The following is an 18,830-nucleotide window of genomic DNA, read 5'->3' on the forward strand; positions in this document are numbered from 1 at the left end:
CTCTCTTCATTCGTGTCCCGCTTAGGCTTTCCGGAGCATATAGTGTTTTGCGGTGCGATGCACCATGTAGACAGTCACATACGTAGCTCTAATATACGTACACACATGCCTGAGGATGCATGCAACGTCGATCTGGGCATGCCCCGCAGCTGCACACCTCTTTTCGGTCATGCTGTCAGGATGAAGCTCTTGCGCGTGGGGGGAACGTGCTATAACCAAATGCTTGGCATTCAGTAGTCTCTTGGACCCTACTTGCTTCATCCTGCTGCATGTGACAGCCCTATGTAAGAACGAATCCATCCACGGCCTGAATGCCGGTTGAAGCCGTACACAATGGCCCAGCCCGTAGTCCTCCTGCCAACTTATCCGTCCGAAACGCCTCGCTTTTAAGACCAAGCACATATTTAAGAGTAACAGTCAGCGCAGACGATTCAATTCCTCTGCCTCTTCCTCTTCCTCTTCCTCTTCCGGCTCTGATTCACGGCCAGAGGGGTGTAGTTATCACCAGAATCTTCCCGGGCTGATTCATAGCCGGAGAGGCCATAGTAATCACCAGAATCCTCCTACTTTCTGGACGCTCCAAAGTTGGTCCTGACCTTCTTGACGTTGACGTCGCTCTCGCTGTCACCACCAGCATCGACGCTCAGGCTGATGGCGGCCTTCTTCTTGTCCTTCTTCGAGCCGCCGCCGCCTCCTCCCGCCTTGCCCGTGGACGCCGTCGCGCTCGTCGGCGTGGGGTGGTTGCTGCCGCTCCCGCCCGCGAACGTCGTGCTCACCGGCGTCGGGGCGTGACTAGAGCCCGGCGTGTTCGCGGTGGAGTCGGCCGCGTTCGCGTTGTACGAGATGGACGACTTCGAGAAAACGCGGTGCAGTTCCATGTTGGCCCCCTTGCGCCGCTGGGCCGCCGCCGCATTGGTCCCCTTGGTGTAGTTGTCGAACCCGGCCATGATGTTTCCGGACGGGGTTGAGTCGAGATACTCTTGTTCCTTGGTGGAGATTGAGTCCTCGATCATGGACTGCGGCGGAATGCAGCATTAGAAGACGCCCACGTGCAACAGAAAGCAACAGGAACTCGCAGGGAACACTGACCAACTTCTTCTCCAGCTCGCGTCTCTTGGCCAAAAGCGATTTCAATTGCGTGCGCGACTGCTCGTAGAACGGCAATCCGCCAGGCGCATCGGCGCCCGCCGCTGCCTGGTTATTCTCCGTCATGGCGGAGACGGAGATGACGCTTCCGGAAGTTGCCTTGGGCTCACTAGACGGATGTCATACAACTTGTCGTCCGGGGGCCAGTGCACTCTCCTTTGCCCCTGCGTCTCGTTCGACAGGCCAGTGCCCGGGGTCGAGTCGGTGGTCGGCGGAACGGAACTGGAGGGTTCGCCCTGAGGAGCACCAGGTGTCGTCGGTGTCGCCGCGGTGATGATGTCGGTTTCCGGACGCGAACCAGGCTCGTCGCCACCTGCGATCGAAGTAGGATCGGCAAGTGGTCCGGGAGAGATGTATACTGGCTCTGGCTCTGGCTCTGGGTCTGGCAATGGTGACGCGGCGCGGCTTGTTGTCGCAGGCGCAAGACTCTCTCCTCCTCGGCTGTTTCCCGCGGCACCTTGGGATGAGGCCGACGCGTCTCGAGGACCTGCAGCGTGGGATTCCTACTCTTCAGCCTCTACAGACTCCGATGGCGCGTCTCGCTCTGTCGGGGAGGAATCTCGTGAAGCACGAATGGCAATCCGCAAGTGCTGTGGGTTTCTGATGTTGCGTGGGTGTTCCTGCGCGACACGCAGTCCTTCGGCAGTCTGAAAGCCGGTTTGGAGAAAGGTGTTGGATTGTGTAGCAGCCTTGAGTTGTCTACCCTGGTCTGATTCGGGCTCTGAGCCTTCGTCGGGATCGGGGTTCTCTTCGTCGATGTTGCCCTCGTCCTCGTCCTCGTCCTCGTCCTCGTCCTCGTCGTTTTGGTCTTCGTCTTCGATATCAAAAGGGGGGTCGAAATCCTCCCTTGCAGATCGACGGGCTGCGAGATGAGCGGCGTGGCGAGCTGCGCGGTCGTCTGTCTCGGTCGATGATTGCGGTTCGGCTGGTGTATAATTGAGCTTGATTTTCTTTCTGGGCGGCATCTTTAAGATGGACGGCCGATTGAGTTGGAGTAGCCTGGTGGGGCTAGCCCGCAGCGGGCGTAAGGTCAAACCAACCAATTACTCCCCACTAACGCACTTACAAGTGAGCATGAATGTTGTTGATGAGTAGTCTAGTGGATGCTATTGACAGCTGGTAATGTCGCAAGTTCAAGAACAGGAAGACGGATCGGGCTAATTGTACACACTGCGCTTGAATTTGAACGCATCGCACTTCCTCTCCGCTGATGCCGTCGCAGTTCGAGTAGAAGAAGGTGCCCAGGGACTAGACCCGTCTTGTGAAGGTAATCCACAGTAACCCAGAGCATGTCTTTACAGCAGGCAGGAGCCACGGAAGCTTACACTCAACTTTCAAATATCAGGGCGGAACACATATAATTAACAAGCATTTCAAAAAGAACAAGCCGGCACATTCTCGAAGTTGGTCTAGGTGCCTGTCTATGTAAGATGATGGCCCATGTAGTCGAGGCTATGGAATATGGGGAATGCCAGTGCCACAGGGGCGACAAGCACCCACTTCAGATACGCTTACAGTGTGCCTGTGCCTGTGCCCGCACATGAAATACTTCAACAGAGGTTAGCCTCAGACATTGCTCGATCCGCTCTTCGAGGATCTCCTCAGCTTGATCAGCCGCTCCCTGAGCAGCTTCTCCTTCAGCTCAGTGGCCCGCTGCTGCGTAGTCTTCTGCTGGGGCTGAGATATCATAGAACATGACAGCTAGTCAGTAGGTGTCTCGCGTACAAGCTTTGAAATAACCATCCCGGCCTCCCATCTTCCCAGTCAAGGAGACTAGCGTACCTTCGGTGAGGCGTCTGTCGCTGTCGTCGTCTTGGGCTCGTTGGCGTCATCTTCGGCAGGTGACTTGGGTCTGGGTCTTCTGTTCTCGTCTTCGGAAACATCAGCCGAGTTGTCTCGCGAACGGTCTTTAGATGAGATGGAGGATGTGTTATGTTTCCGTGGGCTTCTCTTGCTTCCCCCTCTTCCTCCACGACTCGAGCTTCTGCTTCTGCTTCGGTATCTCGACAGGCGCCGGGAGTCGCGCGGAGAATCGAACGGAGACCTGCTACGACTTAGCTCGCGTCTTCCTCGACCCCGGACTCGACGAGCACCGCCAGGGGAACCGCTCCGGCTCCGACTGTCTCTGTGACGTCTCCTGCGTGCTGGGCTTCGTGAACGTGACAGAGACCGCCTGTCCGAGCCAGACGACGAGAGTGATCTGCCACGCCTCCGCCTAATAGGTGAGCGACTTCGAGACGAAGAGTAACGCCGGCGCTTGGGCGCAGGTGAGTTCCTGTCAGAGGAAGGCGACCGTCTGCGAGGGCGGTAGTTGTTCTCTCGGGGCAACGGAGACCGCGACCTCTTGCGTATATCGCGGTCTGGCGAAGAGGAGTTGCGTCTTCTCGGGCGTCGACTGCCGGACGGGCTGGATGAGCGGGACCGGGAACGAGGCGGTGGAGAGTCCTTCGAGGAGGACCGTCGCCGTGGAGGGCGTCGATCGCCAGGCACGTATGAATCGCGCCCACGGGTGGGTCCGCGGTAATTATCGCGGGCTCCTCGCCGGGACGGCGGCGGTGACCTTGAGGGACTACGACCACGCCCGAAGCCTCGCCCGCCACCACGGTATGTGTCTCTGTCGCCTCGGCCACCACGGTAGCTGTCGACGCGACCACCCCCTCGGCCACGGCGGGCTTCAAGCTCCTCTCGTCTCTTGCGGGCTTCTTCGGCAGCTTTGTCGGCCTCGATCTGGTCAGTCTTCGTTAGTATGCGGGATTTGGGCGATTGGCCTCGTAGTGGAGCAGCGTGCCTTCTCTTGTATTAGCTCCAGTTTCTTGGCCTCAAGCAGCTCCTTGGGCACGCCTTGAGGGCTGGTCTGGGCACTGAGACATAGATTCCACAGTTCCTTGCAGAAAGGCGCCGTGTCTTTATCGAGAAATCCGGTCAGCTGGATCTGAAGAGACTTGATGTCGGGCTAAAGGGCGAGGAGATATTAGCACTTGGGTGAGCCGGGCAGATCGGAGGCGAGACTTCGGAAAAGGCAACTCACGTATCGAGACCCCTCGATGAGATTGAAGCAGAGCTCAATGACCACATCATCCTCACTGCCCAAAATCTCCGAAATCTTGCCCGCTATCCATCTGGACAAGGAGTGACGCGTCAGTCGCGTCGGGACGCATTGGAACGGGAGGGGCCAGCGTGGGCTTGACCTACTTCTTCACGACCTGCAGGTTGACCTTGGTCATGTCAACCTTCTGGCTGAACTCTGGAGGGAATTTGGTGCTCTTGAGGAGCTTGGCATCCACCCCGGTTGCCATGATGGGCAGAATGCTGGATATGCGCTGTCGACTGCGATGTGGTCGGGAAACGAAAGATGCAGCCGTGACGTCGGGGGTGCAATTTTGCTGTAAAAAGGGCGGGTTGCGGATGGGTGGGGTCCTGTAGCAACGAAGCTCAGGTGCTAGCGGCAGCGGTCAGTTTCAGTGGAGCTTCGGGCTCGGACCAAGGTTCGGCTCCCCTGCGCAATGATGACATTTTTTGGGGACATGAATTATATTTATCTTCTGGATTTATTAGCTTGGGACCAGACTGAGTCGCATCCTATTTTGCAGACAAAGAACGGGGTAAGATATATCAGGCTGTGACAATTGCTGCAGCTGGTTAGGCGCAGCTTGAGGGGGCCACTGCACCTGTATTATTGTGATTTATGCCTAAAGCTGCCATTGATCAGTCCACTAGAAAGGCCACGCAAGAGCAGGATGCTACAAGAAGCCAACGAGACATCTGCAAAACACCTGTGTGTAGCCACAAATTCGAGAAAGTGGCATTACCAGGGCATCATTTTAATATTTACTGCTCAGAATCGTTGTGTGATGACAACAAGATATAGGAGAAAGGGTGAAATAACCGTCTATAATACAGACCTAATCGGCCTCCCAAGAAACACTCATGTTTTTGTACAACCCCACCAAGCCGTGAACCTGGCGTCTCATTACCGTTGGCCGTTCGTAAACCAGATCATTTATAGTATACCCCGTCCCTTTCCCAAGTCCATACCGCACCTTACCAAGCAGTCACTGTCGGACGGGATTTTCCATGCCTAAAACGCCTCGCGCCAAACAAATATTGTAATGCCTTTTTCATGTGCTATGGCCAAAGACGGTTCGAATGCCGGGCTCGCTCACTTCTTCTCCGTGTTGCCCGTCGCGTCGGGCCTTGGGAAGGTGTAGCGCGACGTCGGCCGTGGTCTCTCCTGGAGTTGCGACGCGTCGCCCCCTTGCTTGCCCTGCTTCTCGACCGCGGCCTTTTGCTTCGCGATCATGGCGTCTATCTTCTCGCGCGCCCTGATCAGGCTCGTGTTGTCCTGCTGCTTGATCTTGTTGCGGATGTCGTACAGGGCCATCAACGTGCTCGCGCGGTCGACGTCGTCCTCGGGCTATTGCGCGCAGCTGCAAGTCAGCATGTTGATCTGTCAAACCGGACGAGGGCGAAAGCCGACAATGGACTTACGTCAGAGCCTCGCGGCGTCCCCGGCCCGGACCCCTGGGCGGAGTTGGTTCGCGTCATGGGCGGTGTAAGGATGCGGCGCCCGAACTTGTCGAGACGACTGTTGGATACTGAGGACGAGGATCGCGATGCGCCGGCGGTGGAGGCAGGGGGCTTGAGGCCGTCATTCTGGTTTGGGGCCTGGGCCTGGGCCTGCTGGTTGAGCGCCTTGTTCGCGTTCACAAGTGCTGCTGCTGCTTTCTTGTCGGCAGCGCTGAGATCGGAGATGTCAGCTAGCATCTGGGCCAGCTGGATAGACTCCATGACGCCAGCATGCGATGGCGTTCGAGGTCGAAGGGAGGAGTTATGGGCGTGTGGGTTGGCGAGTTGGACGAGGAGACAGGGAGAGGAAAATTGGATGATGTGGTGGTATTTGGTGGTGAGACGGCGAGGGCTGCTCGATGGCGTCCGACGGAACTTCGGGTTCCAGCTCGACTGTTTGAGTCGGATTAGGTATCCAGACAACCATGTACGTAATGAGCTAGGCCCAAGTGGAAGGTGTCTTGTAAGCAGGGTCCTAATGCAGGGCAGCGACTGGGTCAGGGCGGCGGGTCACGAAGGTTGAGGCTCAATCAAGACGGAGTCACAAAGAATTGTGATAGATTCGCGACCATCTGGGGATCTGGCACAAGCGAGAGCTGTGTGGGATACAGGAAAGAATACTCGGACAGCCAGTCTGGAAGGTGCTGGCGCGGGGAGGGAGGGTGAGCTGTCAGCCCAATGTTGTCCCAAGGTTTGTCCAGACCCCAGGCTCCTGCCCGAGTTTTTCTAGAACATCGGCTCTGATCTTCCCTTGTGTGGGGAAGCTACGCTTAGCGAGCGGCGGGGAAGAAGCGGAGGTCCACGGTCCACAGTCGACCCCCTGCGAGCCCCCCTTTCATGACTGGTTTCCCCAGATTCTCGCCTCGCATCTCTCGGCTTGTGCCAACCTTGACACTTGCACAGCCCGGTGCTGAATTTAAAGCCGTTTCAATAAAATCTCGTCTTTGCCATGGCCTGGGCCGCCGGGCTGCCAAGGTATTTTCATTGTGTGGGCCTTAAATGAATCAAGTCGGGAGCCAAATTCAGACCCAAGGGAATAGAAATGCTCGTCATTCTGTTTCAAAACATCCCTCTTCTCTCCCGTCCGGCTCGCGTGATGACCTTGCAAGACACGTCACTCTGTCGAGGAAGAAGGAATTTCCAGTCAGCTTAGGCAGCCTCGTTGTCTGGTGATTTGCAACCTAATGTCATGTCACCCCGGGCTTGTCAACACAGACCCGGGGTTCTGGGAGGGCCGTCTCTTGCATGCGTTACTGCAACCCATTCAAGGTTTTATGCTACTGTCCTGAATCATCCGTTCCATCAGCTATCCGAAGCATCCTTGTTCCCCATGCGTCTCTATTCAGGCACTGTCAAAGCAGCGCCGGAGCTCAGAAACAGCGGCCGCAACGGCAAAATACTCTCGGCAATCATGCCTTGTAGAAACGCGTTTGATCGGATGTATGCCCAACACACAGCAACTCTCAAAGGTAACGGGCACCTGGAGCACACCAGGCTCGCCCACCGATTGACGTCAATAGCTCATCCCATCTCGAGGCTTTATTGCAATTCACGACAAAGAACCCAGCCCATCAAATGAGTGTGTGATCAAGACAGAATCTCAGAGCAATATCTCCCCCTTCATCACCACCTTTGCCGTACCGCCGAGCCTCACCTCTTTTATCACCCTCGTTCCGTCTGAGCCTGCCTTTGATACAATGTGGGTCTCGATATCGCTCTCCCTTCCAAGCTCGACGCCCTGGGTGATGCGGTACTTGGTCTCATCAGCATCCCCCTTCAGACTCAGATAGCTCGTCAACGAAGACGCCGCAGAGCCGGTGGCCGGGTCCTCGAAGTCGAGCTCCACCATCCTCGTACGGATGGTCTCATTCCTAATCCCACTCTCATCGGTGGCAACAGCCTGCGGGACGTAGTCTAGTCAATTCACTCGTTAGTGCTACATTGTTCACCAGGGCCCCGAGATGAATCCTCGCGGCGGGGACCCATCTCCAGTGCCAAGAAGCATAGGGAAAAGCGGAGATTCGCTTACAATATCTCGCTGTGAACCCGTGCCCCCACGGTCCTGCATCCAAGAGGCTCACGTATTCACCGAGGTCCAGACGCTTGCGGACGTCGACCTGGGCGAGGTGCTCGAGGCTGGGAAGCTTGACGAGCAGGAAGGTCATTCCCTTGACGATACTGAAGATGGGGGCGTCGAGCTCGGCGGTCCGGACAGCGTCGTCGCCGTGAAGGGCGGGCTCGATCTGGGCTCTGACGCCCTTGTCACCTAGCTCATAGAGCGACCGCAGCGTGCGCGAGTGCAAGTGGACGTCGTGCGGGATGCTCGCCGTTACCCTGCCATCGACTGACTTAGCGATGCGGATAGGCCCACATGGCGGAGTGATGGTGTCAACAAAGTCCCAACCCAAATACTGGAGGAGAAGGTACGTCGTCCCGATGGTGGGATGGCCCGCAAAGGGAAGCTCGCTCTCGATGGTGAAGATGCTGACCTCGCGCGCGCTCGAGGACCGGTCCGGGTGCTGTAGGCTCTCGCCCGGGCGGAGGTAGAGGAAGATTGTCTCGCTGAGGTTGAACTCCTTGGCAATGAGCTGCTGCTTGTCCTTTCCCAGCGCGGCTCGCTCCTTGTCCTCGACAATGACGACCGCTAGGGGGTTGCCGAGGAAGGATGTGTCCGTGAAGACGTCGACCGTGATAAACTGCATGATGTGTCAAGGGCAAGGTGGATGGATAATGCGGGGTTGGGAATCAAGACGTTCGAAAGAAGGACCTCGACAACACTCGACCCGTGCCTCGCCTTATATGTCCCGGGCTCATCGACCCAGAAGTCATGACCATCAGAGCACTTGCGCTGTGGTAGGTGAGTCACTTTGAGGCTCGTGGGAATCGCGTCCTGAAATGCGCAAGTGTACCCTGAGGCGCTAACGTGACTGGGCGGGGCCATTCCTTGTCTATCTCTCAAACCTTGGAGGTATCCCGACTTGTGTCACTGTACGACTGGCTAAAGTGCATACCGTCTTACTTGCAATTGCCGGCCGTGGTTGTCCTAAATAAGCGCACCCATCCGTGATTGTTTTGCTTTTGGCATGATATCATAGGCAACACCATCCACTAAAAGGCGAGACACGTCGAGAGACTGATCATGTGGCTTCCACCGGTCTATGGGCTTGCTTTGTATAACAAATGAGATCGATCGCTTCTATCTATATCAATTTCATATCTTATAATAAAACAATCCAAATATTTTCAATGGTCCAGTCTCCTGGTCCTACAACAACAGATCACTCCGGCCCGCCAACCTACCATGTTCTTTATCTATAGAACTACGTGGCTGAGCCCAGTCGTAATCATCACTGAACCCGGAATTCTCTTCTATTCAGGACGCATCCAAAAATGGTCTAGAAGTATGTCCTCAAAGCAAGTGCTGTCACCGCTAAACCTCATACCTCAATGGCTCACCGTATAGCCCAAAGGTGTCAGACGAGGGTATTGTCTCCGTTGTGTACCGAGGAATAGCGTCCCATAATCGAAGATACGGAGAACCATAACATTTCAGGCTCATTCCAAGACTAAATCATCGAGGGTGAACCTCTCCGCTCACTTGCAGTCCTTCTCTATTATACTCTGTAACTGTTCTAACGTCAAGTGAGCTTGGGTCATTGAGTGCTCCTCGAGCAGCCGACATCTCAGGTGAATGATTTCACAAGCAACAGGTCACGTAACCGCGGCTGCGAAAACAGATCTAAGCAACGGTTTGGCAATGCAGGTTTCGGAATTGGCTGTGGCCCTCCATCTCATCTGTGTCACACATACGGCATTAATCATGATGTCAGCTCTCTAGACTCCCAAAATGAAGTCTTGGAAGACCTGTATAAATGATATTTCCTTCCTAACACTCTGGGGGAATTTTCAAGGACGCCTTAAAGCCGGATTACATGTTTGAATTCTGAACAGAGGGCGTGGGAAGCTGAGATAGTGTTAATTACACTTTGATGCATGGGTTTGGTAGTATTGAATATTCATCTCGTGTGGAACGAAGCCCGAACTATCGCCGTGAGCTCCTATTCCGAGAAGATACGGGCTTCAGTTTTGGCCAATAATGTGATCCTTTGAGCCCAGCGGTAGCAGTAATTACATGCTTGATGGAGTTGCCTCTACTTCATATGACGGATTTGACAAAATAGGCATAATTTTGGTGTACAGACGCGGCGTCCACACTCTATCTGAGTAGAGTCTTGAGCCGGCACGGCTAAGCAAGATCACAACCATAGAGATACCTCGGACTACAGAAGAGGCAGCATCCCATCCTTTTGCTCCTTCTGCCACAATTTCGGTCAAGATGGCTGATAGGCCGATTTACTCAACTGTATTTGTCTTTTGATGCCATTCAGTGTCAGTGAGATAGACATGATGTGAAAACATCTCAACTGGGTTCAATCCTTCGAGTTGGATGGGGTGACACATATCTAAGATGAGAGGGGGTAGATGTCCAGCGCGCGAGCAAGTACATTTGCCTTTATGATGGCCTGAACAACAACATGGACCGTTTCAGTCGCGTGAAAAACAGCCAGGCGTGCTCCCAGCCCCTGAGAATTCTTGCCAGCATAGGGCTGCATGCGGAGACGTGTGTGGTATCTTTGATAGAAATGGCGTTTGTTCGAAACCAGCGGCCTAGATATCTAGTCCCCAGAGCTGGAGGCTAGTTGGCTTGCCGTGCATATGTGTGTAATTTTCATTCACTTAGCTGCGAGAAGCAAAAGGTTCGGCCGACTGAAGCCTACGTCCTGTTATATAGTAGTTTAGATAGTGGTAAGTAGGTTATATGCCAGATTAAGTGGTAGCAGGTCAAACGGTGCTAGGTTAGGCGGTGGCAGGTTCGATGGTGATAAGTAGGTTAGATCCCAGCTGCCCCGTGTTGAATTTTTGTCTGAAATTGAGTTGAGATTCTTGACCACTATACTATCCTCTCTTTTTCTTTCTTGGGGCAGCTGGTGCTAGAACCAGTCTCAATGACATTATGTATGCTGGTCTAGCGGCCGGTTAGTGTGGTGGCGGCTAGTTCTTCGTGCTGGCTCGATAGCTCCAGGACGGGCTGAACGAACACTTCTACTGAGACTGGTAATCATATCAGGAACCGCCCGGCCGAGGGCGAGCCTATTGAACGAGTATCCCTCTACACCAGCTAGAGCTGGTAATCGCCACCGCGGCTTTGAACAGGATCCGCCGATGCCCTTCAACACCAACGGCTGACGAAGGAGAGCATCTCTCAGAATTCACGATTACACATCGGCCGTGAGCCACGACGAGACGCCTGTGCGGTGTCCTGCGGTATAGCCGTCCACCGTTTCCTTTTTTCGACCAGGTCAAGGCAGGCCTGTCTGTGCCAAGGGCGGGCCGTCACCCGCGGACAGTTCGACCCGTCCCTAGTCTACCGTCTTCCGGTGTCTTAACTTTAGCTATGTCGCGAGAACAGGGGTATCCATTCTCGGTTACACGTCAGACCGAGATTTCCTAAATCCGAGAGAGAAACTCTCAGCGTGTGGTTTGTTTTCTTGGATCCTATGCTTCCCTCCCAGATGTGACATGTAAGCTTTTAGCTGAAATGTGTCCTCACTTTGCTCGGTGCCCTTCGGCCAGAGCTATTTATGGCATCAAGGACGATTGCTGTGACTCTTGCCGTCTCTCAGCATCACCACATGCGCCCTGATATCTGTCGAGGCTATTGAGAGAGGGATGGCTCGCATGTGGTCGAGCAGAATCTGAAGCGAGAGTTATCACCCTCTAGAGGCATTTCCAAATATTTGTGCAATGGCGTGTCCATTTTTGGGTTTGCACATGCTCCCGTCATCACCGACTAACTTTTCCACGCGGCCATTCAATGCACGCCGGACTTCCGACTCTCAACCACAATGATTGGGAGTCAATGCAGGCGAGACTGATAAGCTTTCAGATGCGAGGCCTGAATTCTTGTTTGAAGTGCTTGTCGGCGAAAGCATGGCGCTCGCTTCCGGTTCCGTTATATGACTGGCGTGCCCTCTGCTGGCCCCGAAGCAATACTTTTCTCAATCTGGAGATCTTATACCTGCAAACTCACAATGGTAGAGAAAGGAGCAGAGATTCTATTCGAGGAGAGCAGCATCAGCAATGGTGTCCTTAAAAATGCCTCCAGCAGAACCACTATTGCGGCGAGCGTTCGCGAAGTCGATGGGCTGGTGGTGCTGGGGATGAGCCAAGATGATTTGGACTTTTACGAGGCGTTCACCCCCCAAAAGAGATCGAGACTGAATCGCAAGGTATGCTATGGAGCTTTCCAAGGAATTTCAGCGCATTCGATCACTTGGCTTGGGGAGATCTAGTTCGCTGACTGACTGACTGCTCCTGACTAAAGATTGACATTCGCATGCTCCCCCTTCTGGCTCTCCTGTATCTGGTCTCAAGCCTGGATCGGGCGAACATAGGAAACGCGAAGATCGAGGGCCTGGCTACAGACCTGAATCTCTCCGGTGTTGAATATAATACCGCGCTCTCAGTGTTCTTCATCTCTTATATTCTCTTCAGTGCGTGCCTGCACCCCGATTGCACCCTTGCGCAACAGAGCGCTAACAAATTGGCCCAGACATCCCGAGCAACATCATCCTTAAACAGATCAAGCGGCCATCATGGTTCCTCGGTGCGAGCGCCATCACGTTCGGCTTCATCATGGCTATGCACGGAGTTGTCCAGAGCTTCACCGGCCTGGCCCTGTGCCGCTTCCTGCTGGGCGTCTTTGAGTGAGCAATTCCCTCCCGGACTTCTTTTTCTCCAAAAGCCTACCTCACACACCCTCATCCGCTAAGCCGGGAAACCCAGAGCGGGATTCTTCCCAGCCGCGACCTACCTCGCCTCGGCGTACTACCTCCCGCGCGAACTGTCGCTCCGCATCGGCGCCTTCTACTGCACGGGTGCCATATCCGGCGCCTTCGCGGGCCTCCTCGCCGCCGCTATCACGCAGATGGACGGGGTCGGCGGGTATGAAGGGTGTAAGCATCCATTCTTGTCCTTTCACGGTTCTCCGCCTGGCATGTTTTGGAATGCTCCAGGACGTATCACTTCAGGATCCGCAGCAGGTGATTAACTGGTGCTAGGGAGATGGATTTTTATCATCGAGGGCCTAATGACTATCGTCATCGGCATAATCACGGTCTTCTTCCTGATCGACCTGCCTTCGAGCTCGACCCGGTGGCTCAGCCCCGATGAGCTGCGGTTCCTCGAGGTCCAGCGGAAGCTCAAGCAGGGCGGCCTCAACGCCGACGGGAGTGATGTCGAAGGCGGTGAATTGGGCTTCCAGTGGTATCAGCTGAGGATGGTCTTGACGAATTGGAAGAACTGTCTCTTGGCCCTCTGTCTGGCGTGCCATGCTGTCGGTTTCTATGGTGAGCCCTGAGCCCTTTATTGTGTTGAATCATCCAGACCGTGGCTAACTATGTCTCAGGAGTCAAGTTCAACCTACCCACACTGACAAAGTCCATGGGGTTCACCAGCACGAACGCTCAGCTGTTGAGTGTCCCGCCTTATATCCTGGCCGCCATCACATGCGTGCTCATACCGCACCTCTCCGACCGTTACGGGGCCCGAGCTGCTTGTAAGTCAACCGATCGTCGGATGCAGTATGGGAGTTGCCTTCCTGAATTTCATCGCATGAAAAACATGCTAAAAGACATCTCAGTTATCATACCATGCTTCTTCGCCATGGCCCTCGGCTTCGCCGTCGTCATGTCCTTCGAGGGCGACCTCCACGGCTCTCACGTTGCTCCCGCCTACGTTATGATGTGCGTCGCCATCATGGGCCTCTTCTCGGCCTGTCCCATGCTGCTCACATGGGGCACCAACAACACCGCCCCCGCCGGCCGGCGAGCGATGATCTCGTCGATGTTGACCTCCGTCGCAAACTTTGGCGGCATAGCGGGCAGTTTCATGTTCCTCGACAGGGAGGCCCCAGTATACCGTACGTCCTGACCGCCCGCCCATCCAGATTCCCATCCGCTGCTCAACCAGCCAACCGGGTCACACGAGAATCGCTGACAAGAAGTTTGTTTTAGACACCGGGTACGGGCTGGCCGTAGCCACGGGGGCCACCGGTATGATCGGCTCGACCGTCCTGTACTTTTCCTGGCGGCGGCTGAACAGAAGACGGTCGGGCGTCCACGAGGACCAAGTGCGGGAGAAGCACACTGACATGGAGCTCCTGCGCCTCGGGGACAGGAGCCCCTTGTTCAGGTACCAACTGTGAAGCTGGTCGGACACTATGGGCAGACGTCTGGGTGCTACACTTGCTCGTGGTTTACCAGCAGAGATATTCCTACCACGATACTATAGTTTCTTACAGTGATTTACGAGGTTGTCTGGGGGCATGATTGTTATTGCGGCGTAGAATATACCTATCTTTACATGAGTAGAGCGTAACCTGTATGAGATGGCACCGTGACACCTTCAAGACACAAGCCTCAAGACGAGGACGGCGCTAACCACGGTAACAACAGATGTACTATAAACTGAAAGAAGAGAAAGAATGAGAACCTTGGAAGCAGACACGAACAAGTCAAAACCAACCGATAATGAAGAGGGCACGACGAAGTTGGGGAAGCATTATTGGAATTACTAGAATACCAGCCGCCGTCACCCAAAGAATGAGGGCGCCATTAAAAAATCTAAATCAGCATCGTGCGCGGTATTCCCAGCAAGGACCAGACCAGCGGAGTCCAAGCCCACCACCCCAGAGATCACGATAAGCCAAGTCCGTCTATCCAAATGATCAAAGTCCCCGAAGCCAGCAGAGTCCAATAAATCAAAAGAAGAAAGCGCGCAAGCCATCCTGACCCAGGTAACTTTTGTATGTTGTGTATGTTGTATGTTCATATTCTCCATTTCGTATATTCCATCATCATTATAGTCATCATCAAGTCGTAAATACAGGTTCCTCATCTCAAAAAGGGGGAGGGAGGGTTTTGTTTGACCCCATCCCTCATCGTAGAATCATCTTCCATCTCTTCCTCTTCATCACTTCGCTTAGTTAGGGCCCAGCCCCGTTCAGCAGGCGCCGCCGTAGCGGACACCCCTCTTGCCGAGCTCCTTGCGCCCGACGGCGTCCTCGGGGAAGACCCAGCCGCGGCTGCGCTTGGCCTCCCTCTTCTCTGCCAGCTGGGGCTGCGGCATCCATGTATCGCGGGGAAGAGCCTTCCTGCGAGTGCCCTCGGCGGGGGCGCCAATCTCGGCGCGCGCCGGAGCGTGGCCCTCAGGGAGGGGCTCGTCGCTGGCGAGCATGCACAGGCCCCAGAGGGCGAGGCAGGCCGTCATGGGGACACTGCTGCTGCTGTCGTCACCCTCGTCCTTGGTCAGGTCGATGGGGTCGCTGGCCGCGGTGCCGAGCTGGCAGCTCGTGACCTCGACGAAGCCGAAGTGCGGCGTGCCCTCGAGGCCGTTGCGCACGACAACGAGCTCGATCTCAGTCAGGATGAAGCCATACCGGCAACCGTGCTCGCGCATAACGTGGTGCAGGTGCGCCAGGCCCTTGAGGTACTCGACCTTCTTGACGTTGCCCTCAACGCGCATTCCCGTGTTGAACCGGTCGAATGACTTGACCAGCCCGACGACGCGCGCCGACGGCTTGCCGCCGAAGATGGCAGCCGCAGAGCTGGCGTCACCGGCCATGGTCGCGACGAACATCTGCTCCGTGTCCTTGGTAGCGTGGGGTCCAGACTTGGACGGCACGCTGAGCTGGACCGGGCGGTGGGAGGACAGGGCAAGCGCAGCGTTGAGCTTGGGCAGGTACCAGTTGGCGTAGATCGAGTGCAGCGCCGTCTCCGTCTCAGGGTGGCGCTGCGAGCTCATTGGGCTGGGCAGGAAGCTCTCCGGCACCGGGCAGGTGAGGAGGCTGCTTGCCGCGCCGCCGGCGAGTGACATGATGGTGGAGGTGTTGAAGGAGGTCCATTGGCGGATCTGCCTGACGTCCCACCAGAAGTGCTTGATATGGGGATCCCTCAAGGGGAAGGCGATGGAGTGGACCAGGCTGGGCGTAGGGTTGGACGTGGTCAGGTAGTTGAGGAGGCTTGTGGTGGGGCCGGCTGTCATGGCTGACGGCTGCAGGACCTGGACGGGCTCAATGGGCTGAGGCTCAGGTGTGAGACTGGCAGCCGGGGCCATGGGAGAAGAGCCGCGCGATGAGTAGGGCTGCTGGTAAGGCTGGAAGTATGAGGATGGGGCCGGGAGGTTTGTCAGGTCCGCAGGCGTTGAAACGGGCAGCATGGCCGGGGTGGCCTGAGGTGTTGGCGTGGGGCTGCCCGAGTGAGTGGTGGCCTGTCCGGCGGCCGCGACGTAGGCGGGCATCTGGCGGTACGTCGGGAACCCATACTTCTCTATCGTGACCTCGTCAAGGTTGCATGACGATGCGCGCTGGGCGCGGTTGTCCAGTGTTGTCACTGTTGTCGCTGAGGTGAACTCAGCATCTGTGAACATGACCGGGGAGCACAGCAGGCTTGAGGAGCTGTACTCCTCTGGGAGGGTCGAAGGGAACGAGGCGGCAGATACGACCGGGGTAGGGTTGTAGCTGATGGTCTCTGGGTTTGTGTAGCTGCGCTGGTGTGTTGGGCGGTAGGCGCTCCTGTTGGCCACTGGAGCTGGTGCCGGCGACGTCCTTGCGCGCTTGGAAGGCCTTGCCTGAGGCTGGGGGGCCGCGTTCGGCACAATGTTCTGATCCTGGGAGCGGATCTTGGGCAGCAGCATGGGGCCATGTGTGCGGATGGGAGACCGCGACGGAGTGGTCCTGCGTGTGCTGGTGCTCACAATCGAGTCGGAGGGCGACGACTCGAAGGAGTAGACAGAAGACCCATTGGAGACGTTCGAGACTGATCGAGAGTGGCCGGAGTGGCCATGGTTGTGGGTGAAAGGGATCTCCAACAGTGAAGGTTCGAAGGTGAAGCTGGGAGGTGTAGCTGGGTTACACGGAAACGTGAAGTCGAATTGAACATCCCCTGCCAGACTGTATGAGAAGACAATGTCAGCGATGTTGACCATGTAGGTTGTTGGCTTGTAGATCATACAGCGCCCGCGGCCACCTGATCTCCAAGCCTAAGGAACAAAGCAACTTACGTGGACATGATGTCGAGCAGACAAGTGTCAGTGCGTCTGTTAGACACACGACAGCAAAGATTATAATTTTAAAATGGGAAAAATGAGTCTGCGACAAGGGAGGCCCGCTCCGTAGGTGTCGATGTAGTAGTCGCAGGAAGAGAGCAAGAGTGAAAAAGGGTGTGAAGGCGAATAAGGCACACCAGTCGCTGCGAAGCGATGCGAAGAGGCAGGTCACGTATCAAACGGCCGGCCTGGGCCTATTTCTCTAACAGATGTTGAAGGAAGGAAAGATTGGTGGAAGGGAGGATAATAGATGTGAGTGAAGTCCGAGGAAGACCTCAGTGAACACTGTTTGTAGATGCGACAGAAAGGATGGGAAGATGATGCAAAACAAGCGGCATCGTTGAGGGGGGATGTGGCAGATGTTTAAATCTTCGTTAGAGAACTGCCCAGATGAGCGGTCGACCAGAGGCGGTTCAAAACAAGCAGGTCAGGTCTCGCGGTCCATGTTGAGGGAGTCCGGAACCATGAGCCGACCTGGACAGGACATGGGCGCGGACGCGCCATCAGCCGACTCGAGGCGTGTATAAGTCGAAAGTGGAGCGGCTCGGGACTTGCCCATGGCCAAAGCACCGTAGTAGCAGGCCGGCAGAGCAGAGATCATGACCGGGGAGGGGGGGGCAGGGTTCGACAAGGGAAGTTGGGAAGTATACTGAGCAAGGGACGATGGTACGAGGCCTAGTATCTGCGGCTACCCAAGATGCCCACTCGGGCAGTGTCGAGATAGCAGCGCGGCTGCTGTGATTACTAGACCCAGAATGATCCTGAAACACGAAGACTGAGGTAGCCCGTAATCCCGGCGCATGTCACTCGACGTCGAGGTAGGGCAGATGTGGTGACCAGACTTGTCAGAGAGTCGTTGACTTTGGCGGTCCATGTGTGGTGGTCTGTCGGCCGGCGACCACGAGACCCGCCAAGCCGCGGAAGAGTACTCGGGCAGCCCATACTGGGACGGTGAGGGACGGATGTACCTCGGGGGCACAAGTAATGTCCTCTGCCCTGGGGGCCGGGGTACAGACTGCGAGGGCCTGGCTGGGCTTGAAAAATGCGATCCTGGAAGCCCATTGGAAGAGGCGGTAAACGACCAAGATGGAGCCACGGTGGAAGAACGCGGTGTGGATGGAAGAAAGCTGGCCCCCGGCTCGTCGTGGAAAAGGAAAAGGAACGAGATGAGGTCGGACAACCCTGCAGGTACTGCATAGTGCTACTGCAAGACCAGCAGCTGGTGTCCTTGCCGGCTGGTCCAAGCTCCCTTCCGCAGAGGGAATAAATCGACGTTGAGCGCGGGAAGATGGGATGGGAACTAAGTCCTGGGGTCGGCTCTGTCCAAGTGGTTTTCTGGAAGCTGAGTGGCTCGCAGGCGGTGGGACTGCATGCGGGTATCCAGCCCTGCATTGGTGCCATTGGCGTTTATGACTCACAAAATAGACACATGGCAGTCGGTCGCAGGAACAAATCTAGCTCCTCGGGCTTCTGAGTTGCTGGGAACGCCAGGGAACCTCTGCTGATCGGTAGGTCGAGGCATCGCAGGAGCAGGGTCCGGGCTGCGCGAGGGTGCCATCGGGCGTGCATGTCTACTGCATAGTCTCACTGTAGCAGTGTCTCTCCCTGGCTGGTAGCTGCCAAGGTAGCGTTGGCGTGCCGGCTCGGGTCCGTCGACAGCTCTCTCGCCTTCTGCCGTCTGGCCCCTAGATGCTGGTCATTTTGTGGCTTTTTCGGTGTTCGCCTGGTGCGGGTGCGGACGCGGGCGCGGATGCGGGATGCAGACGCACCGCAGACGGACGCAGACGCGAGTTCGTGGGGTGGCGAACATCTGGGCGACCGTGGAAGAACGCGTCCTTGGGTCCTTCGGGACAAAGAAGACGCGATGGGGGCTGGAGTTCCGGAGAACACGTCGAGAACGTGACCCTCTGCAGCTCGCAACCCGCGCTGGCAGCTAGCACGCGGACAGCTTC

General features: G+C 56.0%; 5 protein-coding genes across 5 annotated transcripts; 1 reads left to right on the forward strand and 4 right to left on the reverse strand.

Moving 5' to 3' along the window:
• Positions 1 to 563: 563 nt before the first annotated feature.
• Positions 564 to 2,111, reverse strand: INS49_010172 (uncharacterized protein; the record flags this gene model as incomplete). Its single annotated transcript, XM_043170898.1, has 4 exons — positions 564 to 1,016; positions 1,090 to 1,255; positions 1,327 to 1,633; positions 1,718 to 2,111. 4 exons carry the CDS (start codon positions 2,109 to 2,111, stop codon positions 564 to 566), a joined length of 1,320 nt encoding a protein of 439 aa, XP_043025463.1.
• Positions 2,112 to 3,200: 1,089 nt separating this feature from the next.
• Positions 3,201 to 4,442, reverse strand: INS49_010173 (uncharacterized protein; the record flags this gene model as incomplete). Its single annotated transcript, XM_043170899.1, has 4 exons — positions 3,201 to 3,873; positions 4,026 to 4,099; positions 4,175 to 4,265; positions 4,339 to 4,442. The coding sequence occupies 4 exons, from the start codon at positions 4,440 to 4,442 to the stop codon at positions 3,201 to 3,203; spliced, it is 942 nt and encodes a 313-aa protein (XP_043025464.1).
• Positions 4,443 to 5,305: 863 nt separating this feature from the next.
• INS49_010174 (uncharacterized protein) lies at positions 5,306 to 8,414 on the reverse strand (the record flags this gene model as incomplete). Its single annotated transcript, XM_043170900.1, has 4 exons — positions 5,306 to 5,560; positions 5,635 to 6,105; positions 7,367 to 7,626; positions 7,742 to 8,414. The coding sequence occupies 4 exons, from the start codon at positions 8,412 to 8,414 to the stop codon at positions 5,306 to 5,308; spliced, it is 1,659 nt and encodes a 552-aa protein (XP_043025465.1).
• A 3,390-nt stretch (positions 8,415 to 11,804) lies between these two features.
• On the forward strand, positions 11,805 to 13,978 carry INS49_010175 (uncharacterized protein; the record flags this gene model as incomplete). Its single annotated transcript, XM_043170901.1, has 8 exons — positions 11,805 to 12,002; positions 12,098 to 12,212; positions 12,326 to 12,479; positions 12,559 to 12,728; positions 12,834 to 13,121; positions 13,181 to 13,330; positions 13,415 to 13,693; positions 13,788 to 13,978. The coding sequence occupies 8 exons, from the start codon at positions 11,805 to 11,807 to the stop codon at positions 13,976 to 13,978; spliced, it is 1,545 nt and encodes a 514-aa protein (XP_043025466.1).
• Positions 13,979 to 14,775: 797 nt separating this feature from the next.
• On the reverse strand, positions 14,776 to 16,841 carry INS49_010176 (uncharacterized protein; the record flags this gene model as incomplete). The annotated part of the gene is made up of 2 exons (XM_043170902.1): positions 14,776 to 16,723; positions 16,834 to 16,841. 2 exons carry the CDS (start codon positions 16,839 to 16,841, stop codon positions 14,776 to 14,778), a joined length of 1,956 nt encoding a protein of 651 aa, XP_043025467.1.
• Between the last annotated feature and the right edge of the window lie 1,989 nt (positions 16,842 to 18,830).

This window comes from Diaporthe citri (genome assembly GCF_014595645.1).
Source record: "Diaporthe citri strain NFHF-8-4 chromosome Unknown scaffold_4, whole genome shotgun sequence".
NCBI classification, from domain to species: domain Eukaryota; kingdom Fungi; phylum Ascomycota; class Sordariomycetes; order Diaporthales; family Diaporthaceae; genus Diaporthe; species Diaporthe citri.